Source organism: Natator depressus, chromosome 5 (assembly GCF_965152275.1).
Source record: "Natator depressus isolate rNatDep1 chromosome 5, rNatDep2.hap1, whole genome shotgun sequence".
NCBI lineage: Eukaryota > Metazoa > Chordata > Testudines > Cheloniidae > Natator > Natator depressus.
This window is the reverse complement of record NC_134238.1, coordinates 129,020,492-129,044,200: the sequence shown is the minus strand read 5'-3', so window position 1 is coordinate 129,044,200 and position 23,709 is coordinate 129,020,492. Positions and strand designations below refer to the sequence as shown.

Genomic DNA, 23,709 nt, shown 5'->3' with positions numbered 1-23,709 from the left:
GAATTAAAATAAGATCCAAAACATTAGCTCTTATTTCTTACTGAGCTTGACAGTTCAACCAATACAAAAACCTGGGACCCTATAGTTGATGTTGCTTCCCTGCTTAATATAACCCTTATACGGACTATATAATGGGAACACTTAATGCTGTCTACCCTGGGGGTTCGGTTGGTTTAATGGCATTGCTCAGGGGTGTGGATTTTTCACATCCTTGAGTGACGTAGCTGGGTCAACTTAAGATTTTAGTGTAGACCTGACCTGGGACTCTGGAATTCAGTCCCACTCCCTCAATCCAATATGGCCCTAATCTGCTGATCCCCAAGGTATGCTTCAAAGCCTGCCTCTTTTCTATGGCCTTGGGAAAGAAGGGGCTAGTTCAGGTTGAGCTCAGTGTAATGTGGGTTGGAATTATCGTCCGGAGTGAGTGTCTTCTCCCCGCGGTGGTCTGGGAAGCTGCTATGCTTATATTTGTTCTTTAAGCCGTCTGTCATATCAGAGGTACCTGGAGCCTTTGGATAGGCAGTGTCTGATAGCCAAATAAATAACATGTTTTACACTGTTTATTCTATTGCCTTCAGCATGGCCCCTGGAGATGATGGGTATGCGATTAAAAAACCCGTGGCACTGAGCCTCAGAGCCCAGGACAGCTGACTCTGGCTCGCAGGGCTCTGGCTGCGGGAGTATATCAAACTGCAGCGTAGATGTCTGGGCTTGGGCTGAAGCCTGGAGTTCGGGACCTCGCGACAGGGGTGGGTCTCAGAGCCCGGGCTCCAGCCTGAGCTCAAATGTCTACATTGCAATTTTACAACCCTGCAGCCTAACCCCCAACGAACCCAAGTCAGCTGACCAAGGCCAGTCACGGCCATGCCACTGGTCTTTTATTGCAGTGTAGGCATACCCAAACCAGGGCTCTGACTCAGGTTTGGTGTGTGGATGGAAGGGAAGCTTGGGCTCCGTCAGTTTGACTTGGGTCAGCAAGCACTCAGGACCCAAGTCCTAGGTCCCTGTTAGGGGAGTGGGTCAGAGCCTAAATCTTGCGTGACTCAGATTCAAGCCCTATCATTTTGCAGTGTGGATGCAGCTCAAGCCACAAATTGGAGACAGAAGGTCTGCATAGAGCACTATGGACATATTAGCATCTCTGTGAGACACGGGTCCAGTAACTGTAAACCCAGGTTTACAATGCAGTATGGACGCTCAAGCACAGGCTTGGAAACACCAAGCCCGGGTCCCACAGATCTGGGCTCAGTGTACAATGTAGACATACCCTACAGGTCCCAGCATGAAGTCTTGCTTCAAGAGGCCTGGCCTGCCACATAGATCATTACTCAACTGCAGATCCCAGTATTCATTGGCTGCATCTCTGTATTGACTATAGGAGCATCATTTTAGTTCTGCATAGGTTGTGATGTCTTGTGTCTGGGAAGTCACAGAAGTCTTGTTTCCTTCCAGGGTAAACACACCAATATAACCAATTCATATCTTCTCTTTTTCATATATTTTAAGTATAATTCATGCAAATGAGAGATTTTTTGGTTTAGAAATCATTTAGTCTGGTTCTGTCTGTAAATGTTCTGGCTTGCCTAGGTCTACTTCAATTAGCATGGTTTTCTCTTTTGAAAGCAGCCTAATCACCAGTGCTTTCTTTTCTCTCTTTAGCTGTGCCTCCCAAATTGAAGGAGCTGAAAAACCAGGAGTCCGCTGTGGGTCAGAAGCTAGTGCTCAGGTGTGAAGCCAATTCCGAATACCCTGCTCTCAGATTCAAATGGCTAAAGAATGGAAAAGAAATAACCAAAAAAAACAAACCAGAAAATGTCAAGATCTCCAAAAAACAAAAGTAAGTACAGGTTTCAGAGTAACAGCCATGTCAGTCTGTATTCGTAAAAAGAAAAAAGAAAAGGAGTACTTGTGGCACCTTAGAGACTAACCAGTTTATTTGAGCATGAGCTTTCGTGAGCTACAGCTCACTTCATCGGATGCATCCGATGAAGTGAGCTGTAGCTCACGAAAGCTCATGCTCAAATAAACTGGTTAGTCTCTAAGGTGCCACAAGTACTCCTTTTCTTTTTTCTTTTTAAAAGTAAGTACAGTGATACATCTTGCAAGCTGGGCTCGGGGGAGAAAGTGGAATTATTCACCCAAGCACTGGGAGTATTAATGATCTCAGCATTCACAACTGAGTGCTGTGAAATAAGGAAAGAGAATTAATGGAAATAGGTTATCTCTTTATTTTCACTAGGACTTATATATTGTTGTCAAGTAATAACAAAAATGGAATATCTCATAACGAATACTCTATTTTTTATTCCGATTGTTGTTTTTTATAGTAAAGTGCAGACATTTTTTTAAACTAGTAAATCTTGGGTGCAGGCCATTGATAAAATCTCATGTTTGTTGTTGAAGTCCCAGATTGTTTGAAACTATCAAAAGGAATAACGTTGAGTCTTGCATTGGAAGTTGCTAAGTGTCTCCCGTGTGGTTCTGAGAGGCTTCAATTACCATTGGCTTTACTGGGGCACTCCAAACTAGAGCTGTGTGGCTAATAGATTTTTTCGGTTTCTTGTGAATTCTGAAAAATCAAAAGAAAAATGAATTTTGGATCGATCCAAAAATGAAAAGTTTAGGTATTTTTGTCCAATTGAAAAGTCAAAAAGAATTGTTTTGGGTCGAACAAAACGTTTAGTTCAACCGAAAATGAAACACTTCATTTAGATATCAAGATTTTTTTAATATTCTATAAATTTTAAAAATAAAATGTAAGGACATTTCTAAACAGAAAGTCATTTGGAATAAAAAAAATAGATCAGATCATTTCATTTAAAAAAGGTCAACATGGACTGTTTGATTTTTTTCATATTTTTTTTAGTTCAACTGAAACAATTTGCCAGAATGGACAGAAATTTGCAAAATGTTTCAGTTGACCCAAATCTGCATTTTCACTGAAAAAAAAAGTTTTGATCAAAAAAACGTTACGGCGCTCCAGTGAGAACCTTACAAGATTGGGCACTCCTCTGAGAGCTGTCAGAAATTCATGCTCCTGATGGAGGAAAATGTCCTTACCAGGTGGCTGATGAAGCATGTGCAGGAAGAATCTGGAGCACTGTTTCTGTGTAAAAGGCAGTCAAAGAGAGAGAGAGAGAAGTTAAGTAATACCTTATTCTCTCATCTATGGAGGAGGGTTTGACATTCTATTCCCACAAGAATGTTTTGGTTTCAAAGAGCTGGTTTGCACCTTGTCCCTCTTACATAGAAGGGTGTATTAAAGGTACAGTAGAACCTCAGAGTTACGAACGCCTCGGGAATGCAGGTTGTTCATAACTCTGCAATCTTTGTAACTCTGAACAAAATGTTATGGTTGTTCTTTCAAAAGTTTGCAGCTGAACTTTGACTTAATACAGCTTTGAAACTTTACTATGCAGAAGAAGAAAAGCTACTTTCCCTTTATTTTTTTAGTAGTTTACATTTAAAACAGTACTATACTGTGTTTGCTTTGGGGGGGAGTTCCAGTTCCAAATGAGGTGTGTGGTTGACTGCTCAGTTTGTAATTCTGGTGTTCATAATTCTGAGGTCCTACTGTGTGCATTTAAGACACTTGGGGCCCAATCCTGCACTCCTTGCTCAGGCTAAAGTGCTATTAACTTTACAGGATCAGATCTGAAGACACACTTTTCTGTAGAACAAATCACAACTGGTTTTGGTGTTTTGCTCTAAGGTGGGGGATTTTGTTGCATTTTCCTCTGAGGGGGTGAACACTTATTGTTGTGTGTCAAATCCTCCACCCAAATAGCAGCACTTAACCTTTTTGTGTTACACCAAGCATATCTGTTCTCGCTATCAAATGAATGAGACTGAAAAGATACATTCTCTCCTCTCTTCCCCGGCATTGTCCTTGCAGTGCACTGCAGTATAGTCAGTGACAGAGGAAGCAGGAAGGGAGTCAGCTAGAGTAGCCACCCCTTGAGTCTGTCTGACTGTGACATAAAGAATTTTTGAAGTTTCTTGGCATGATAAAGAAAGGGCCCTTGCCCTCCGTACTTTGCACCTGTGAAGTCCTGGTAAGAGGAACTGTTCCAGGTGATAAATAGCCCAGTGAATCCTGATCTAGACCTATTTGCAGAGTCAAGTGTTTCTTGCAGTGTAGTAATTTCAGTCTGTATTGTGGAGAAACCTGACCCTTGGCTGCCTATATGTGACAAATGCCATTTTTTCTTCTGTTTTGGCCAATGTTGTTCACCCTACATTATTTGATGTGCTTGAGGAGCTTTGTTGTATGACCATTGGAGAACATTGGACTAATGACTCTCTTAACTCACCAAATTTTGCAGGGAGATGTTGAGACCATTAGTGGAGGAGAGTATCAATGCTACCTTTTAGAAAGGGTGTAGAAGCAAAATCTCATAAAGAAGCAATTGTTAGGCCTTGACCCAAGAAACTGTATCTGGATTCTGAGGAACTTGATCTCTGACCCTGTCACAGAGGATTTATTGGGAAGGACTAATGAGGCAACTCTGGTAATACTTGGAATTCTCTGATTTCCCTGACACGCCCCCCCCAGTCTGCTTTTAGGCTAGGATACGGTACAGAGACTTACTTAGTTGGTCTGTTTGGCTACTGACCTTCTGGAAGTGGAAGCAAATCAAGTGCCTGTGCTGATTCTTTCAGATCTATCAGCTGCCTTCAGTACCACTGCCCACAAGATATTTGGGGATATGCCTGTGGAAACTGGCAGAGAGAGCTGAAATTGCTCGAGTGGCTCTGTGCTTTTACCGAAAAGGTGATGAAGTTGTGACAAACTGCACAGGTGTTGTCTGTGAGGGTATATCTACCCTGCAATTAAAAACCCACGTGGCTGACCCATGCCAGCTGGCTGTGGCTAAGGGGCTGTTTAATTGCCCTGTAGCCATTCCAGCTCCAGCTGGAATCCAGGTTCTAGGACCCTGTGAGGTGGGAGGGTCCCAGACCTCAGGCTGCTGCCCAAGCCAGAACGTCTACACAGCAATTAAACAGCCCCTTAGCCTGAGCCCTGCAAGCCCAAGTCAGCTAGTACAGGCCAGCCCCAGGTGTCTAATTGCAATGTAGACATACCCTGAGAGTCCTAACAGGTTAGCACTGACAGCTCCTCTGCCCTGACATCACTCCCATACTCTGTACCACAGGAGTCCGTTTGTCTGCCTTCCTGGTCCATATGTAGGTGAGGTGCTGTGAGTGAAGAGTGTCTAGCTGAGATTCGGAGATAGTCGCCTGTGGTGTGTCCCCAACTGAAGGAATTTGTCATTCAGTATTGTAACTTGGGGAGAGAATGGGGTTTTGTTATTGCTTTGGCTGCTACCACTCCAGGCCTGCGAAGAGATATGTATTGTTTTGGTGGAAGATCATGAACATAGCCCTTGGCTTAGTTGAAATTCATTTTTAGATTATATTGTACACATACATAGGACAGGAACATATTATAAAGCTAAATAAATAAGTGGAAAAATAATACAGTGCAGGTGAATGCAGTAAAGATCAGAATTATATTATGTGCAAATTGGATTAATGAAGGAGCACAAGAAATCTCCCATACCAAGCTAAATGAATTTAAATGGTTAATATTTCTCTATTTTTAGTGTTTTTATGATACAAGATAATTGAGCAGGCAAATATTTCTTATTCTTGGGCTGCTATATTGTTATATGGACAGTCAGTTTTAATATGGAATTTTTATAATAATGATCTATAGAAAGGTGTAGAGAGTCATCTGAGCTGACTAGAATTAATATTTATTTTACAGACAAATGGCTACTTAAAGAGTGAGTTATATTGTGCTGCAGAAGACACACACTAGCATCATCAGGATTCAAGGCAGCCTAATGTTATTGGCTTCACCAATCCAGACAGTTCAGAAGAACAGTTTATACATATTAATAAAATCCCATTAAGGTTGAAAGTAGTGTCCAACCATCAAAAGTGACTTTTGTTAATTTCAGATTTTACACACAAACTCTTTGCTCATTGTGTGGCTGCATAATAGAAAGCGCAAAGTCATTTCAAGAAAGAAACTTTTTTTTTAATTCCAACAAATTAGATGTAAAATTTTAGACAAAATGTAAAAATATCTGATAGGCAAAATAAGTGGCCAACTACTGAAACAGAAATGGAGTAGCTTTGCAGCTTCCTTTAAAAAGACAGGGACAGTATGACCAACAGACACCAGAACCAACAGATTTTGGTGTGGAGGAGATGAAATTGCTGACTGTTATTTACTGGTGCAATATCCTGATGCATATTGTTAGCTAATGACATCTGCAGAAGTGTCACAGATGCAGTATTTCCTTGGCCTATTAGCTTGCTTGAATGGGTTTATGATCTAATGCTGTTCACCTTGGGATAATCACAGGTAAATCCCATATTGACATTTTGAACCCATTTTTTCATCTACAATGGACTTCAGGAATACCCCTGACATGAGTGGTCTCTGTCCAAGCCTGCTTGAAAGCCAGTGGGCTGGCTGATACAAAAGACTAAACATTTCCTTTGTATCAGTCGACATACCAGGTAATGCCATTCAGAGAAGTCTGGCACCAGTCCATGTCTTCTCACCCGTTAGTAAAATATTCACTCAGTTGCCCACTTCTAATGGCAACATTTCAGTTCTTCATCTTCTTTCTGTGCATTTCAAATCTTTCTGGCACCTGTGTCTAAATAATTTGCGCTTGTTGTTTCACCTGGCTGTTGATATTAGAAATGAAACCACTCATGAAATGCTGCATGCAAATGCACCAGCAGTTTGGGCTGCCATATCAGCTTCATTTGAATATTTGCTTACAGATAGCTATTCTGGATGACAGACAGAGAAAGTGTCATAGACCGGGACGTAGGCAGTTAGACCTAGTGGCTAGAACGGTGGTGGTCAGGTTTAGTGGACAGAGCCGGAGTCAAGCCAAGGGTCAGAGCCTGAGTAGCTGGGACAGTACATAGAAGCACAGATCTGGAACAAGGCAGGAGGACAGGGACAGGACAGGAAGGCAGCTTCGAGACCCTCAGTCTATGACACTGAGCACTCCTGTAGTCTGGGCTTTGATGCGTTCTTGGTGGGGTTTTCTTCCTTCCATGTATGCATATAAGCCCAGGATTTTTTGGCTGCTTCTTCATTTAAAGTGATTAATGAGTTTGGGTGTGCATGCAGTTATTTGAATTGTAGCATTAGCTAACAATAAGTGCCTATAATACCACTGATGCTATGAATATTCAATTTCTTTCTCAGATTTGGAACCACTGCTATGGATTTTGCACCTAGGAAAAATAACAAAATGCCAGGCTTGTTAGACTTCCACAACTAATTTGACTAATTTGACTCCTAACTTCCTTTTTCTATTCTAAAATTAAAAGTTTAGACCTCACTGTTTTTTCTAAGTTAACGTAATGACCTGTGCAGAGTGGAGGGTTTGTTCCTCTGCTACAAGTGCCACATAGATGGCTCTCATAGATCTTGATACGTGAGATAGAGAGAGGAAAGTAGACCCCTCAACGTGAACTGAAATGTGGTAGGAGTCCAAAATACGAGAGACTGTTGAAACTGTGCTTTTAATTATTGTGGACACGATACACCTGAATGTTGGTCTTGCACAAGACTGTAAACTAAATATGCAGTACCTTGAATCATAGAATGTCACGGTTGGAAGAGACCTCAGGAGGTCATCTAGTCCAACCCCCTGCTCAAAGCAGGACCAATCCCCAATTTTTGCCCCAGATCCCACATGGCCCCCTCAAGGATTGAACTCACAACGCTGGGTTTAGCAGGCCACTGCTCAAACCACTGAGCTATCCCTCCCCGTTGCATTCTCCAGTTATCAGAATTTTATCCCCATTTCATGGGATAAGAGGGAAGGTCCTCTCATGGATCAGCAACTGCTTTAAAAGACAGGAAATAAAGGGTAGGAATAAATGGTCGGCTTTCAGAATGGAGAGAGATAAATAGTGATGTCCCCCAGAGATCTGAACTAGGACCAGTCCTATTCAACACATTCATAAATGATCTGGAAAAAGAGGTAAGCAGCGAGGTGTCAAAATTTGCAGACAATACAAAATTACTCAAGACAATTAAGTCCAAAGCTGACTGTGGGGACTCACAAAACCGGGTTATTGGGCAACAAATGGCCGATGAAACTCTACGTTGATGAATGCAAAGTCATGCACATCGGAAAACATAAGCCAACTTACACATACAAAATTATGGGGTATGAATTAGCTGTTACCACAGAAGAAAGAGATCTTGGAGTCGTGGATAGTTCTCTGAAAACATCCACTCAATATGCAGCAGCAGCCAAAAAAGCAAATATTTGGAAAGGGATAGATAATAAGACAGAAAATGTAATACCACAATGTAAATCCGTGGTATGCCCCACCTTGAATACTGAATGCAGTTCTGATTGCCCCATCTCAAAAAAGATCTATTAGAATTGGAAAAGGTACAGAGAAGGGCAACAAAAATGATTAAGAGTTTGGAACAGCTTCCATATGAGAAGAGATTAAAAAGACTGAGACTTTTCAGCTTGGAAAAGAGACGACTAAGGAGGGGATATGATAGAAGTCTGTAAAATCATGAATGGTGTGGAGGAAGTGAATTAATAAGGAAGTGTTCTTTACTCCTTCACATGACATAAAACCAGGGGTAACCCAATGAAATTAATATGCAACAGGTTTAAAACAACCAACATAATGCACAGTCAAGCAGGGCCGGATTTAGGGGCAGGTGACCCAGGCAACCAGGTGGGCACCGGGCTTGGGGTGCTGTTTTTGTTGTTAGTGACAAAAGGTCAAATAGGATGTTTGAAGTAACGTTTCAAGTATTCCGTATGTGGATTCATTTTTCACTAACCACCTAGAATGTTCTGGATCTTTATAGGATCTCATAAGGTATTCAAACATTTAACAAATGGAGGGGGAGCGCCAAAGATGTTCCTCGCTTGCTGAGCCATTTGGTCGAGACTGGCCCTGCAGTCAACTTGTGGAACTCGTTGCCAGGGGATGTTGTGAAGGCCAAAACTATAACCGGGTTCAAAAAACTAACTAGATAAGTTCATGGAGGATAGGTCTGTTAGCTGTTAGCCAAGATGGTCAGGGATGCAATCCTATGCTCTGGGTGTCTCTAGCCCCTGACTGCCAGAAGCTGGGAGTAGACAACAGGGGATGGACCACTCGATTGCCTATTCTGTTCATTACCTCTGAAGCACCTGGCATTGACCACTGTTGGAAAATAGGACACTGGGCTAGATGGACCATTGGTCTGACCCAGTATGGCCGTTCTTATGTTCTTACATATTCTTATCCCACATCATCCACAAGCAGCTAGCATCATGCCACCTGAACTCCAGCCAGGAAGGTGGATCAATGAATACTATTCCATGGATTGGCTCCACAACGTTAGCGGGCCCCCTCTCAGCCTATCAGTGGGGTGATGTTGCATCCTGAGTTAGCCGGCCTAGGCTCTGCCAGCCTCTGGTTTGTCTAGTGGCCTACTCCTTCTTCCAGTGGTGCTGGAACATTTTTAGTAGTGGGGATGCTGAAAGCCAGCCCCCTTAACCCTGTCCACCTCCCCCTGCCCCTGAGGCAGGGAGCAGGGCTGTGTCTCCAGAAGTGGGGGGACCTGGACAGGGGTAAGGGGGCCGAGGCCACAGCTGGGGGTGGGCATGGGGCCAGGAATGGAGCCCAGGGTTGGGGGTGGCGGTCGGGACCCCACGTGCAGGGCCAAGAGCAGAGCCTTGGCTGTGGGACCATGCGCGGGGCCCTGGGTGTGGAGCCGTGGGAGCGTGGAGCCTGGCGTGGGGCCTTGGGCATGGGGCCAGCGGCTGGGGAGCATGGCTGGCGGCCGGGGCTCCAGGAGCAGAGCCCCGGGTGCGGGGTCGGAAGTGAGGTAGGCCCCAGGAGAGGAGGCCTGGGAGCAGGGGGTGGGGCTGGTGGCTGGGACCCAAGCCCCAGGTGAGGTGAGGGGTTGTGGAGTGGAGGGCTGGGAACAGGGCATAGGCGTGGGAAGCACCCCCAGATTTAATGCATGGAGCCAGCGGCTGGGGACTGGGGCACAAGGCTGGTGGCCCCCATAAAACCTGGGGTGCTACAGCACCCTACTTCCCGCGCCTATGCCGCCTTCTCCCTCTGATAATGGCCTGCGGGTCTACAGCCCTCTGTCTCCCCAGTGGCTTGAGTCTACAGCTCCCCGCCCCCAGCATCTGTTCTGATTCATCTCCTCCGCAGTTGTGCCTTCGTGTGAAAACAGGAAACCTTAAGCTACTTTGCAACAGCTGCTCCATACTGTTGCAGGACCAATAGGCACAAGGAAGAGCTGAGAAGGGGCACTGGCTGGCTCTGGGGATTGGTACTAGGGTAGATAGGGCCTTTGACCTCTAGGTTGCCACCTCCAATTTGAATCCAGCCCAGCCCATCCATTCCTGACCATCATTTCAGTTGGAGGAGCGCTTGGCACCCGGCGTGCAGAGAGCTAAGCGTCTCAGGCTGTGGCCACACGCCAAGCATTGCAGTGGCCCAGCTGCAGTGCTGCAGCTGTGTTGCTGTAGTGTGCGTACTTGCCACAGCGAAAGAAGGGTTTTCCATCGCGGTAGTAATCAAACCCTTGATTCTTCCGTCCACCTACCAGTGTCTACAGCAGGGCTTAGGCTGGCTTAAAGACTTCTCTCAAGGGTGGGAATTTTTCACACCCCCTGAGCAATGTCGCCCTGTTGCCCTACAGTTGAGGTGTCGAACAGGCCTTAGTTCTGCTAGGAGTTCACAAGTGTCCACAATATAACAACCACCCCTTCATGTAGCCTCAAATTCCTACCATATTGGCACTCTCAGAGTGAATTACCCTCTCCTCCTTAGAGATGGTCTGCCCCGGGCAGGGCTAAACCAGATTGGCCTGGCAGCGTGAGGAAGCCTGTGTCTAAACCGCTTGTGCTGTACCTGTTCTGTGGCCATACAGAGAGCTGAGAATGACAGGTCCAGGTAATGGAATTACTGAGGTTACTTGTGGTCAGGGCCCTGCTGAGAGACACTAGAATGTGCTCCTACCAAATAAATGGGCAGGCAGGAGTTCTGCATTTTAAAATCTAATCTTAAAACCTTGGAGACTGATTAAATTACATCTCCTTGCCAGGAACAAAATGTAGCCTCATGCAGATTAACTGCTGTCCACAATTTTTTGTTTGCGCTGGACAGTGATTTTCTAGTGGGGTTTCAAAGGTTGCTTAAAGAGCTTCTTGCTATCTCATGGTTATTTATTCAGATGCTAGAAACTACACTACTTGCACAGAACTCTGCTACTCGCAGCATGAACCCCAATGACAGGAGAATCTATCTATATTTTGTACAGGCACCCATCTCCGTGGTGTCGGAGTACCTCCTGAAGGGAGAAGGCTGGTTTTTGTAGATTTCCCTTAATAACAAAGAGAACTCTCAAGCAGAAAAGTATAAACAAACAAATGTATTTATTTCAGCTCTTTCATGTGCCTATTCTGCAGAGTTCTCCAAACTCTGGTTGGGGTAAACTGGTGTAGTCAGAGGATGGAAGATGAATTTCTTCATTGGATAAATGCATTAGCTGCTTGTCATGATTATTACGCCAATAAAAGATGTAACGTGTTTCTCCTGATTCCACAGGAAGTACTCGGAACTTCACATTTCGAAAGCATCGCTGGCGGACGCTGGGGAATACACATGCAAAGTGAGCAACAAACTAGGGAATGACAGCACCAAAGCCAGCATCACCATCACGGACACCAATGGTAAGACATGGCTATTTGTTTAACTGAGGTTTAAAAGTTCTTGCATTAAAAGAGCCATCCGGCCAAAAGGGTCTGTAGGTGAATGAGAACCTTGCAAGCATTGCAAGAGGTGCATCCCCACTAGACCACAGTGGAAGCAAAATAGAGATGAAAACACGTGAGTCTATTGTGGTGTAAATAAAATAAATTAAAAAACATTAGGCCTGATGTAGGTACAACGTATTTAGATTAAATTGGTCCTCCTTATGCAAACAAGCGGAGTCAGCATTGCAATAGCACCCTGAAGATTCCACAGAGATTGACACCCCATTGTGCTAGGCGCTGTACAAACACATAGTGAGACTCAGCCCCGGCACCAAAGACCTTATAATCTAAACAGACAACACCGACAAAGGGTGTAAGAAAGAGGGTAATACTGTTTCCATTATACAAAAGAGTAACTGAGGCACGTAGAGATTAAGTCTGTGGCAGCGCAGGCAATTGAACCCAGATCTCCTGAGTCCCAGTCCAGTGCCTTTCCTCAAAACCAGCCCACATCTCTAGGTAATATTCGTATGGCTACGGAATGTGACCACCTCTCTTTTCACATATGTCGATAGTTGTCCTGATAGCTGGCACGTGAGAGAAATGTTTTCATGCAAGCTACGTGATCAACATATGAAGTCATTCACAGACATAAGCCTGTCTCATATACTGTCATTTAGACTTGTGATTTGAGGAATGGAGGGTCTGAGCAAGCAGAGCTCTCAAGCTTATTCAAAGTCATTTGAAGCTACAAAATTATATTTTTCAAGGCTTCTTTCTGTTTCACTGATAGGAATTGTGACATATGCTTCTAGCAAAATTTAGTTTGTATCACTGTATATAAACCTTTCTGGTTATGACCAGTTGGCAGGTATATGCTTAAACTCTGTTTCTTGGACTTGTTGTTGAGTAATTAAATCGTATTAACAGTTGAAATTCAAGTAGGAGGCCTGTGGGGGTGGGGGGGATCATACACCTGATTAGATCAATACAGCAACTAAAAGACAACTTTTGTCTCTTAATGTGATGGAATTTGAAAACATCATTACAATGCAATGCACGTTTGTTGCACACTGTGCCCTGAACTAGGAGGTAGGTACCATGCTAATTGGAAAATGAAACTATAATCTTTATTTGTCATCAGTGTAAGTCTTTGGGCTTTTTTGTTAGTGTATGGTTGTGCAATGACTCTTAGTGTGGGTGTATAGAATAGAATAGAATAGAATATCTCAAATACTCCTGAACTTAAGGAAAGTTTGGTCCTGATCTAAACTTTGCAGCTGGCCCTTGTCTCTCTAAAGAGGCTGAACCCTAGATCTAAACTAAATCTGATAAGCCGATATCAAACACCAATCCATACTGTGTAGTAATACTCGATTTGATAAATAAATTCAGCATACATATGTGATGGCCTCACTGACACTGCCCATCTCAGCTGGTTCTACTAGCAAACCAAACCTCTGAGCAGCTGCTATTGTTGGCGGAATTTTCCATCCAAAATTCAGGGCAGCATGGGTAACATCTGGTGACTACAAAAGCACTGGTTCCCCACTGTCTCAGAGAGCTGTATCCATTCACCAGATTCTGACACCCACTGTACCAGTGACCTTCTCACCCCTTGTTCCTCTGCTGCCAGTGACCTCTTCCCCTTTCGACCTTAATGATAGATTTGGGATCCAACCTCTGTCATGAGGCCTGAAGTGTAGACATTATGTGGCTCCCATTCACATGTGTGGTCTGTAACTTGCCATAATAATAAAAACTCATTCAGCTCTTCTGTATCAGCTTCCACTTCCATCTCACAGTCACTGAAGGAGCCTGGAAACAGCCAGGTGCTGTGGCTGGCTGAGGTCTGGAGCAGTCCAAGTGCTGTTGTGGAATGTTAGCACATGTAGAGTAGAATGGAAGCCAAGCGCAGTGGTGCAGTAGAGAGGTGGGATCCCAAGTTCATCCCTGGTTGTGGGGGTTACCACCTGATGGCAGGATGGCGAGCCAGCTATAAGTGACAAAGTCTCGGTTTGCTTGTGCTGGCACATGTATCAGTGGCTGAGAACCATTGCCTTTAACATCCATTTAATTAAAGAAAGTGATCACTGCTAGAATTTGTGTGTTTATACAGTCGCAGTGTCGTAACCCCATATTTTCTTCATTACATTCTAAATGCAATAATAAAGAATAGTCGTTTGTATGTAGTAGTATTAATTATTTGAGTTCTGGTAGCACCTAGAGGCTCCAGTCCTGTTGTGCTAGTTGCTGTACAAACATAAATTCGGTGGAGGTGGTAGCAGCCCCTATAGTTAATGTTCTGCACTTTCCGTTATAAGATCCTGTTTTCAGTGCTGGCTAACATTATCAGACTTCACTTGTTTGGGCTGAAATTTGTCACGTGTCTGATCTGGGCTGAATTTATGTATTTATTTGTTTAAATTTCAGCTAAAATGGTTCAGATGTTTCTGGGAATGAGATTATATTAAAAGATTGTGACATTCCCCAGGGTACAATCTGGACTGTTGAGCAGCTGTGACCCCTCAGTTCTGGAGTGCCTTTTACACTGCTTTGCTGTGGGAGCAACCACTCCTGGTCTGCTCACACCCACCCTCCAGCATGTAAGTTACTCCCAGCTATACTGTATGAGTGGTACGGGCAGCCACTCTTGAATTATACTGCAGGACAACAGCAGCAAATTCCCAGTCCCAGACTGTCCCCCAGAAATGTGCGTCTTGCACTGCCAAGCCCTCTCCTGGACAACACAAGCTCACATAAAGGCCATCATTTTATTAATAGAAAATGATATGCACAAATCCTGTTATCTCAAATGGAGTTTCCCAAACACTTCAGTCCAAGCACATACTGGCTTAGATAAAACAATAAAACAAGTTTATTAACTATGGAAGGATAGATTTTAAGTGATTATAAGTAATGAGGCATAAAAATCAGAGTTGGTTACAAGAAAATAAAAGTGAAACGCTACTGCAGGGGTCGGCAACCTTTCAGAAGTGGTGTGCTGAGTCTTCATTTATTCACTTTAATTTAAGGTTTCGCGTGACCGTAATACATTTTAACGTTTTTTAGAAGGTCTCTCTCTATAAGTCCATATATTATATAACTAAACTATTGTCGTATGTAAAGTAAACAAGATTTTCAAAATATTTAAGAAGCTTCATTTAAAATTAAATTAAAATGCTGATCTTACGCCATTGGCCTGCTCAGCCCACTGCCAGCCTGGGGTTCTGTTCACCTAGGCCGGCAGCAGGCTGAGCGGGGCCTGCGGTGGGGACCCTGGCGGGCAAGGGGCCGGCAGCCAGAACCCCAGACTGGCAGTGGCTCAGCCCGCTGCCGGTCTGGGGTTCCATCCGCTGGCTCCTGCCAGCTAGGGTCCCGGCTGCCGGCCCCTCTCAGCCCACTGCTGGCCTGGGATCCTGGCCCTGCCCACATAGAGTGGGTACCTACCTTCTCCCTGGTTCTAGCCCATTCTCTTCCTCTCTCTCTGCACTGAGCTGAGGGTGGGAGTGCACTGAGCACAGGCCTGGGGGCGAAGGAGCAGGCTGGGGGTTGGGGTGTAGGGTCTGGCCAGGAGCTAGAATGAGGGAGGGGGCCCAGGGTTGGGGCAGAAGGTTTGGGTGTGGAGTGCTTACCCGGGAAGCTCCCATTTGGTGCAAGGGATGCAGGTGGGAATGTGGCGGGGAGGGTGCAGGAGCTCCCATTTGGTGCTCAGGGTGGGGGTGGGAATGTGGGGGTGCAAGAGTTAGGGCATGGGGTCTGGGGGGTGCAGGAGTCAGGGCAGGGGGCTGCGGGTGTGTGAGGAGGGTGCAGGAGTCAGGGCAGGGGGTTGGGGGCATGTGAGGGGGGTGCAGGAGTCAGGGCATGGGGTGTGGGGGGCTGGGTATGTGTGGGGGGTGCTGGAGTCAGGGCTGGGGTCGTGGGGGGTGCAGGGGTCAGGGCAGAGGGCTGGGAGTGTGGGGGGGGGTGTAGGGGTCAGGGCAGAGGGCTGGGAGTGTGGGCTAGGGTCGTGGGGGTGCTCCCAGCCCCCTGCCTAGAGCAGCTCACAGCAGGGGGCTGGAGGGGATCTGCCCTGATTCCACCCCCCTTCCCCAAGACCCCGTCCCCACCTCTTCTCCGCCTCCTCCCCGGAGCAGCGAGCTTGCTGCGGCTCCACTTCTCCCCCTCCCTCGCAAGGGCCATCAGCTGATGGGCAGCAGGGAGGGAGAGGAGGAGGGGCAGGAACCCAGCATGCCGGGGGAAGAGGCGGGGGAGGGGGAGCTCGCCTGCCCTGCAGCAGCAGCCGGCAGGACCAAGCTTCTTCATCCTTCCCCCGCTAGGGGGTGGGTGGAGAAGAGCGGGCCAGGGCGGGCAGGATTTTGAATGGCTCGCTGCTGCCTGCCGGGGTCCCGGCCTGAGTTCGGCAGCGGGCTGAGTGTGGCGGGTGGCTGGGACCCAGCAGGCAGCAGCGGGCCATTAAAAATCGGCTTGCGTGCCGTCTTTGGCATGTGTGCCATAGGTTGCCAACCCCTGGTCTAATGTAAAAGATAAAACTCCAAGCAGGATTCTTTATAGGAACCCCAGAACTTCCACCCCTTCTCAGCAGCTGGGAATTGCTCTTGGACAGTAAGTCCTCCTACCTATTGTAGTGTCACCTGGTTAGGTGAAGCCTTTTGGTTGTGGAACGTGTTCTGAGGCCCCTTCTGGGAATACATGTGCTCATTTTGCAGGGACTGCACTAACTGGTGAGTGTTTAGGAGTAGCTTTTATCTGGAAAACTTTCCCATATCTATCAGACATGGGTCCCCACTGCTGGCATGCATACTTTTCAGTCCATTTATTTCCTTATTTAAAGGCTTAAAATATCCCTCTCCAAAGCACCAAGGCATGCATACAAATCCATCTGAAAACACATTCAGAAATCCTAATGGTTGACGCAACTGCCGTGTTCTTTTGTCATCTCTAAGATAATTAATTACTGTAATGCACTCCTAACTGAGCGTCCCTTGAAATTAATCTGGAGCTTGAAGTGTATGGGTGTTTGCTTCCTTCATGAGACAGGAGTGAATGAATCAAAGCCCACCTTCCATGATCTGTTGAAGCATCTCACCATGAGTCCATGCTCAGTAGATAAGGCTGGGTGGGTCATGTCTGCTCTTCGTTCCCAGGTTCACTCAGCAACAAGATGGTGTATGTCTTGTTCACTTGTGGAACTCCATTCCCAAGGAGATCCATCAGAAGTCTCTCACTGGCTGCTATTTGAGTGTTTCAGAAGCCCTTTTTGTTCTAGTCAGCTACTTTTAATTGATCTTGGGTCTACTCATCGTGTTTTAACAACTGTTTTTTGTTTTCCCTATTCTCCTTCCAAGTCCGAAGTAGTCCCCTTGTGTTGGGAATGCGGGCCTGAAAACTGTCAGGTTTGCCCTAATGCTGCGGGTTTTTTTTCTTCCTGCCAGGCTATGCGCTGTATTTGGCTGGACAGATCTTTTCGTAGAATTTGTTGGGAGATGAAAGGAACTTGAATTTCTCACGTAGAGTGCCTTATTAATAGATTTTTTTTAATTTAAAAAATACAACTAAAATCAAATTATAAGAATATTCTAAAAATTACAATTTCTAGTTTCTAGCAGTCTTAATGGTATGCGGAAGTTCTTCTGTCCTCTTTTCATTTATAATGAGCGTAACTTGCCCACGGGGTACAAACTGCTTTCTTATTTGGCCTCCTTCCTTTTCACATTTGCTTCCCTAAGAAGGACTGTAACTGAGGTCAGAAAAGATGCACAAAACTCTTTTGGAGATCTATAAATAGAGAGCACTGGGATTTGGGTGCATTGTGCTAATTGCTTTTCACATACTAATTTGTCACTTTTCCTATGCAAAGGGGTTCTTGCAGCACACTTTTTACTTACTTTTATTATTTTTAAGGATCATTTTAACTGTACTAAATGAGCATTGATACAGTAATATAAACTAAGGCCAGAGTTTTCAAATGTGTCTTCCAAAAGTATGTAGACACCGAAGGAAGTAACTGTATTTTCAAAGGTACTGAACACCCTGCATTGATTTCAACTTTACGCATCCCAGTTTGGAAATGGTGATGTACAGCCACCATTTCGTTAATGCGTGGACTTCTTTACAGTGTAACACAATAGTGTTGGTACTATAACACCATTCAGCGTGTCAAATGGAGACAGTTAAGAATTCAGGATTTCTCATGCCACCATACTGGTCCATGGAATCCACTATCCTGCCTCTGGAGGTAGCCAATGTCTGATGCTTAAGAGGAAGGCAAATAAAATCATAAATGAAACCCAGCCTTACAAACATTAAATCCTATAATGCACCTGGCCAACTGTGCAATGCATTTCATGAAAGAAAAATCCCTTTGTGGCCCTATATTGATCAGTCTGAGGTTTGATTAGAGCAAGAGACCAGACTACCCCTCTCTTGTGTGTTTGACGAGGCCAGGCTAGAAATTGTGGGCCAGATTCTCAGCTGGTGTAAATCAGCATCGCTCCATTGCAGCCAGTGGAATCCAGCTGAGGATCTGGACCTAGTTGCATTTGTTTTAATGGTGCAATTGAGTAGGAAGAACAATGTCACCACTTCAGCACCCCTCAAGAATGGATGAGGAGGGAAGGAGCTATGAACATAGCTGTGCAGGGCGAAAAGATGTATGTGGGCAACTTCCATTCCTTTGGACAGCTTTCAGTGATTAAAAGATTAAATGACAGCAGCAACCACTGAGATCAGATCAGACAGAAATATCCCTAAGAGTTTGGATTAGGGGTAGAGCTCTCGCAAGCACCAGGAAGCATGACCTCAAAGGAGCCATGAGAAAAAACAGGGGTATCTGAGTAGCAGCCGTGTTAGTCTGTATCCACAAAAAGAAAAGGAGGACTTGTGGCACCTTAGAGACTAACAAATTTATTTGAGCATAAGCTTTTGTGAGCTACATTGCATCTGATGAAGTGAGCTGTAGCTCACGAAAGCTTATGCTCAAATAAATTTGTTAGTCTCTAAGGTGCCACAAGGTGCCTTTTCTTTTTACAGGGGTATCTGTTCCGTTCGGAACTTTCTACAGGAATATGAGTCACATAAAAATGACCAGTCTATCAATTCCAAGGAGCTAGAGGGGAAACCCATAGGGATAACTAGCTCAGCTTTTCAATGATAAATAAATAACATGAAGATATGAATGGACAGATCGTCCTTTTGGTATGTCAGCAACATAACCCTAATTAATCATTTGAAATAAAATGTTTAATAACAATCTTGCTTGGTACTCTACAGGAGCTACATGAAAGCCAACACTTGGAAAGTGAATGAAACATGCTAAAAGCAATTCCTCCATGTCTGATTATATTTTCATACATACACTATATTGCTAAACATAAATGGGTATCTCACCAAACTCCTCCATAGACTGCATACTCGCCATAAAACACTGCAGAAAGGGAGCGCAGAGATGCGCCAGTGGCTTCTATATGAGACGAGGGCACCAGGAGTTATCCCTGGCGAAAGGCACTCTCTGTTCTTAACATGATTAGGATCCCTTCCTGGAGCTTTGGATCATCACAATCTCTCTGCCAGGCTCTGGAGGAGGAAAGTCCCTCTACTCCAGCAGGACCCTTTGCCAGTGAGGGAGACGGGGTGTGCCTTTTATTCCAGGGATCCTCCTCTTTCTTGGAGTCCCTGAGGGGAACACTGCTTAGGAGTGGATTTCTCTGCTCCTTGCTTTGCCTTCCTGTCTGTTTCCCCATTTATCTGTGAAGCCCCTCCTCCTCCAGGCATGGCTAGCTGACTGTGCCAGAGGGGCCTGGGTTCACAGGGCAGAGCGTTGCTGACCTGGTTTGTGCGGTCATCTGTTTAATGTCAGCTGGATCAGGTATAATCCCTTAGTGGTGTCAAATCTGTGCCTCCAGCTCTTTTGAAGGCATGGACACAATGGGTGTCAGCCCACCTTTGGGAATGATTTGAAAGGGTGGCATGTCAGGTCAGCCTCCAGCAAGTGGACCATTCAGCTGAGTTCACATAGCACTCGTTGTCTGAGCGGTTAGCCCGTCTTTCTCAGCAATCCCGGCACAGCTTTCATGGATGAGAACAATGGATCAGAGTGAGGACGCAGCAGGCAGTTTGTGCTGATGAGCGCTTCCTGGTCTTTGCCTTCTCTTCAGTCACCTGCCAGGGAGAGAGCGCAGCCTGGGTCTGGCTGGGGGGACCGGGACAGTGGGAGTGAGGTGCCACAGAGAACTCCTTCCATGTTACCTCAAAAAAACCCAACATTTCACTTGCCTCTCCCTCTGCAGTTTTTGCCTAGGGAAGTGGAGGAGCAACAGGCAAATGTTTCCATTTTCAGAGAAGAGTTTGTGTCTTTTGTTTAAGCCCTGACAGTGCCACGCCTCTCACAGACCTTAGATGTGCCCCAAGAGGAAGGGGATATGTGCATAGGTGCTGGAACTAGGGGTGCTTCCCCACCCCCTGGCTCGGATTGGTTTCCATCATATACAGGGTTTACAGTTTGTTTCAATAGCTCTCAGCACTCCCACTACAGAAATTGTTGCAGAACCCCTGAATATGTGTGTGTGTGGAATGGACAGGGCTATTCACATTGTTGCTGTTGATGGAGACCAAGACGTGAAGATGAAGAGAGGGCCAGAAGCCACTCTCCAGATCACCAGCTCCTCACAGTGCTGAAGACACCACTACTGAAAACCACCTACGGCTTTTCTGCCTCTGCGAGCGCTGGAGGCCACCTTCAGGCCTCCTTCCTCTTTCTCCTCAGCCTGTTTTCTACAGGTGTTGCGCAGAGTGGAATGCATCGCAGCCGTGGTGCAGCACGCAGTCCTCGATAAGCAATAATGAGCGGCTGTTGTGTTTTACACCTTCAGCTGTTAATGTTACGAACTGCGCTTGATGCTATGTGACTGTGCCACCTGTTTTCTGAATATGGTTCTTCTGGAAGTCCTGTTGGTGCCGAGCTTCTGGTCATACCTCCCGCTACAAATGCAACTCGCTGTCTGTCTTTGTGGAAACATGGGCTAAGCTTTGACTGATACTGGTCAGCCTGTATTGAGAACGATGAGAGAGGCTCCACCAGCTCAGCACAGGCACTGAATGGAACACTGTTTCTTTAAGAAGAAAAGAAAATGTTGCTCCAATACGGCCTGATGCAGAGATGTCTGAAGTGCCAGACCTGCCATGTCCCCTCTCATTTTTAACAAGGGTTAATTGTTTGGGCAGCTCAAATTATATATCAGTGCACTGTCTCCATCTCTGACAAGCTGCATAGATCCTTACTGGTGCCCAGCCATGCACCCTCATGTGCTATGACCTTGTGTGACAAGATTTTGACCCTAGTATTTTATATGCATATGTACACTATTCATTTGCAGAGCACCCACCGCAGAGTAGTGGGGGAGCACTTCATAACAATTTTTCCAGCATCATGAGATAATCGTGGACCAAGTGTTCCAGAGAAACAGTAAATTTGCCAAAGGAAACTGGGCCACAAGGGAAAAAATCCAAACAGAAGAGCTAGTGAAAAAGGGAGGCCAGAAAGGTGAACAGATCCTAATACAAAGGCCTTACATCAAGCTTTGATTGTAGCTACATTGAGTGAAATTACATAGACTGGTTCTTGATCTTGGTCATGTCCATGTGCAACCTCAGGATCAAGAACAGAGAACAACCTAGTAGTCTTATTTGCCTTGAAAGAAAATCGCGGACAGATGTCCCTCCACTAACTCATGCCTCGATAAGGGATTTCTGTATCTTTGTAGTACTACAGAAAATGGGAACAATCTGAATGTTCCAGGGAGTTGGAATATTTTGAACAATGTGACAGGGCTGAACAGTTGGGCGCAGACCACAGTTGTTCAGGAAGATCTAACACTATACTATGGCTAGTGGCTATCCGAGTTCTTTTCCCAAGTGTCTTCTGCGTTCTTCTTTTGTATTCCTTTTGTCTGATCTTCTGGAAGCTCTCATGCTTAAAATTCTAAGCAGGATGTTCCCGACACTTCTTGAAATGGTGGCATCCATGACCCTTCTCGTTCTCCAGCCAAGCATGAGGATATTGTACTACCAATGGAGTTGTAACTTGTGCAGCAATAAAGAACTTTACCACCTCAGTGCTTGATAACTGTCTAGACAACTTCAGAAAATGTACAGTCCAGGAACATGTGCTGAAGAGCGTTCTACTCAGCCAGACAACACAGTAGCAGATTGTGATATGGATGTTCAGTGCTCTGGGTCCCCACAGAAACCCGCTCTAACGGAAAGCCATCCATCTACGTATTAGACACTCTGCTAATCATTTAGCAAGGAGCTAAGCGCTGGTGCTATCATGTACCATTGCCGCCAATTTTTAAATCAACAAGCGAAGTGGGAGCAGCCTATGGCATTATGCCAAGAGCAGTCGTTCCCTGGGACTTTTGTATAGCAACAACTTGACTCCACTTTTGTGCAGCATGAATGCTGGCTTCCAAAGCAGAGTCTTCCGCCTCCACCATGAGTGGGAGCTGGCTGTGCATGTGAGTTAGAAGATTTCCATGAAGTAGAGGAGGATACCATTGGATATATTCATGAACAAGTAAAATAGGATGACCAGAAATCTTTCTTTGCAAAATCCAACTGCTTAGAAGCACACGGACTCAATACACTCATTGAACTGCTCCATAAATACAGCCATTTGTGTGCTTTTCCTCAGTTGCCATGGATCCATTATTCCCAGATGAGAGTGAGAGACTTGAACAGGGTCATTCTAGCCATAGATCATCCTGTGTTTCCCCCCAGGAAGCTATTTTGCTAGTAGACAGTCAACGGCCGTAGGCATCCTTGCCCCCCTGAGGCTGAAGTCTGAGCTTGCTTTTTAGAGCTTTAATTTTTTTCTTGAGCCAGTCCTTTCTTAACAGATAAGCTGGCTTTTAGTGCTAAGAATGATGAGTTCAGGATCTTCTGAAACCATATTGTAACCTCCTGTTACCTTTTATGTTTTACAGAGCAGTCCAGCAAGACACCCGTATCAACAGAAGGAGCAAAAACTTCCTCACGTAAGTCAAATTAAGTGGTCTCGTCTCTCTCCAATTAGTTCTTCAGACCTAGGTCTGCTCTCTCTAGCTCATTCTGCATATAACAATTTGCCTGGAGCCAGAGCTCCATTATGTGGGAGTGAGAGTGACTTGAATACTGGCCCTGGATTGGTGACTTTAAAATAGGCGTGAACTACTTTTTAATCCTTTAACATGGAGTTGCTCTTTAGCAAACAATTAAAGAAGGGGCTAAGCATAACTTCCAGTGTCTCTGAGCTGTATACGTTGTCCTGCGTCGTTCACTGCAACCCTCAGTGTGCTGCGGCTCACCTGACCTCTTCTTGGGTTATAGGTTGCTAGTAACACTTCAGCTGCTGGAACACATCTTTACACTTGGTCCATAACAGAATCTTTCTAACTGGCAAGTAGCTGTGTCTGACTCTCTGCCTGTGCATGTGCATTTTGTAGGATGGCAGTGTCACATATGTTCATGTTTCCTTGCAGGCTACACGATGATTATCTCACATTCATGTAAGAGTGGGTCCTCGGTGGCTATGTGGCCCACTTAGGTTCCCGGCTAGCTCATAGTGACACTTTCTTGTCCCTTAGTGATTCCATACGACCTGTGTGATCACGTCACCAGCACCTCATTTATCTTTCTCCTATGGGTGGCTTAACCTGACTGGATCTGCAGTCTGGTACTGCCCTTGTGCAGGTTTCATGAATACAGGTCGTATTCTTGGTCTGTGCTTTTACTACCTTTGAGGCTGTTTCAGTCTGGTCTGAACTTTTCTGTGTGTAGCCCAATTGGTGTGAGTGTCCCTCTCAGCATTCTGCCCTTGAACAGCTCTGCTGTTAAGTGTTCCATGCGTATGAGGGGCGTGTTTCTAGGCTCCAGGGGCACTCAGGCTGGACTG

At 45.4% G+C, this 23,709-nt stretch overlaps 1 protein-coding gene across 9 annotated transcripts in view; it reads left to right on the top strand.

Moving 5' to 3' along the window:
* Positions 1–23,709, top strand: part of NRG1 (neuregulin 1) — a 747,298-nt gene that overhangs the window by 555,805 nt on the left and 167,784 nt on the right. For 5 of the 9 annotated variants that reach the window (XM_074953643.1, XM_074953641.1, XM_074953640.1 and 2 more), the window contains 3 exons: positions 1,660–1,837; positions 11,632–11,756; positions 22,763–22,813. In XM_074953643.1, the coding sequence (XP_074809744.1) occupies positions 1,660–1,837; positions 11,632–11,756; positions 22,763–22,813 (354 nt within the window). The remainder of the gene's footprint in view (positions 1–1,659; positions 1,838–11,631; positions 11,757–22,762; positions 22,814–23,709) is intronic. The other 4 variants (XM_074953635.1, XM_074953647.1, XM_074953645.1 and 1 more) reach the window with 1 other exon arrangement.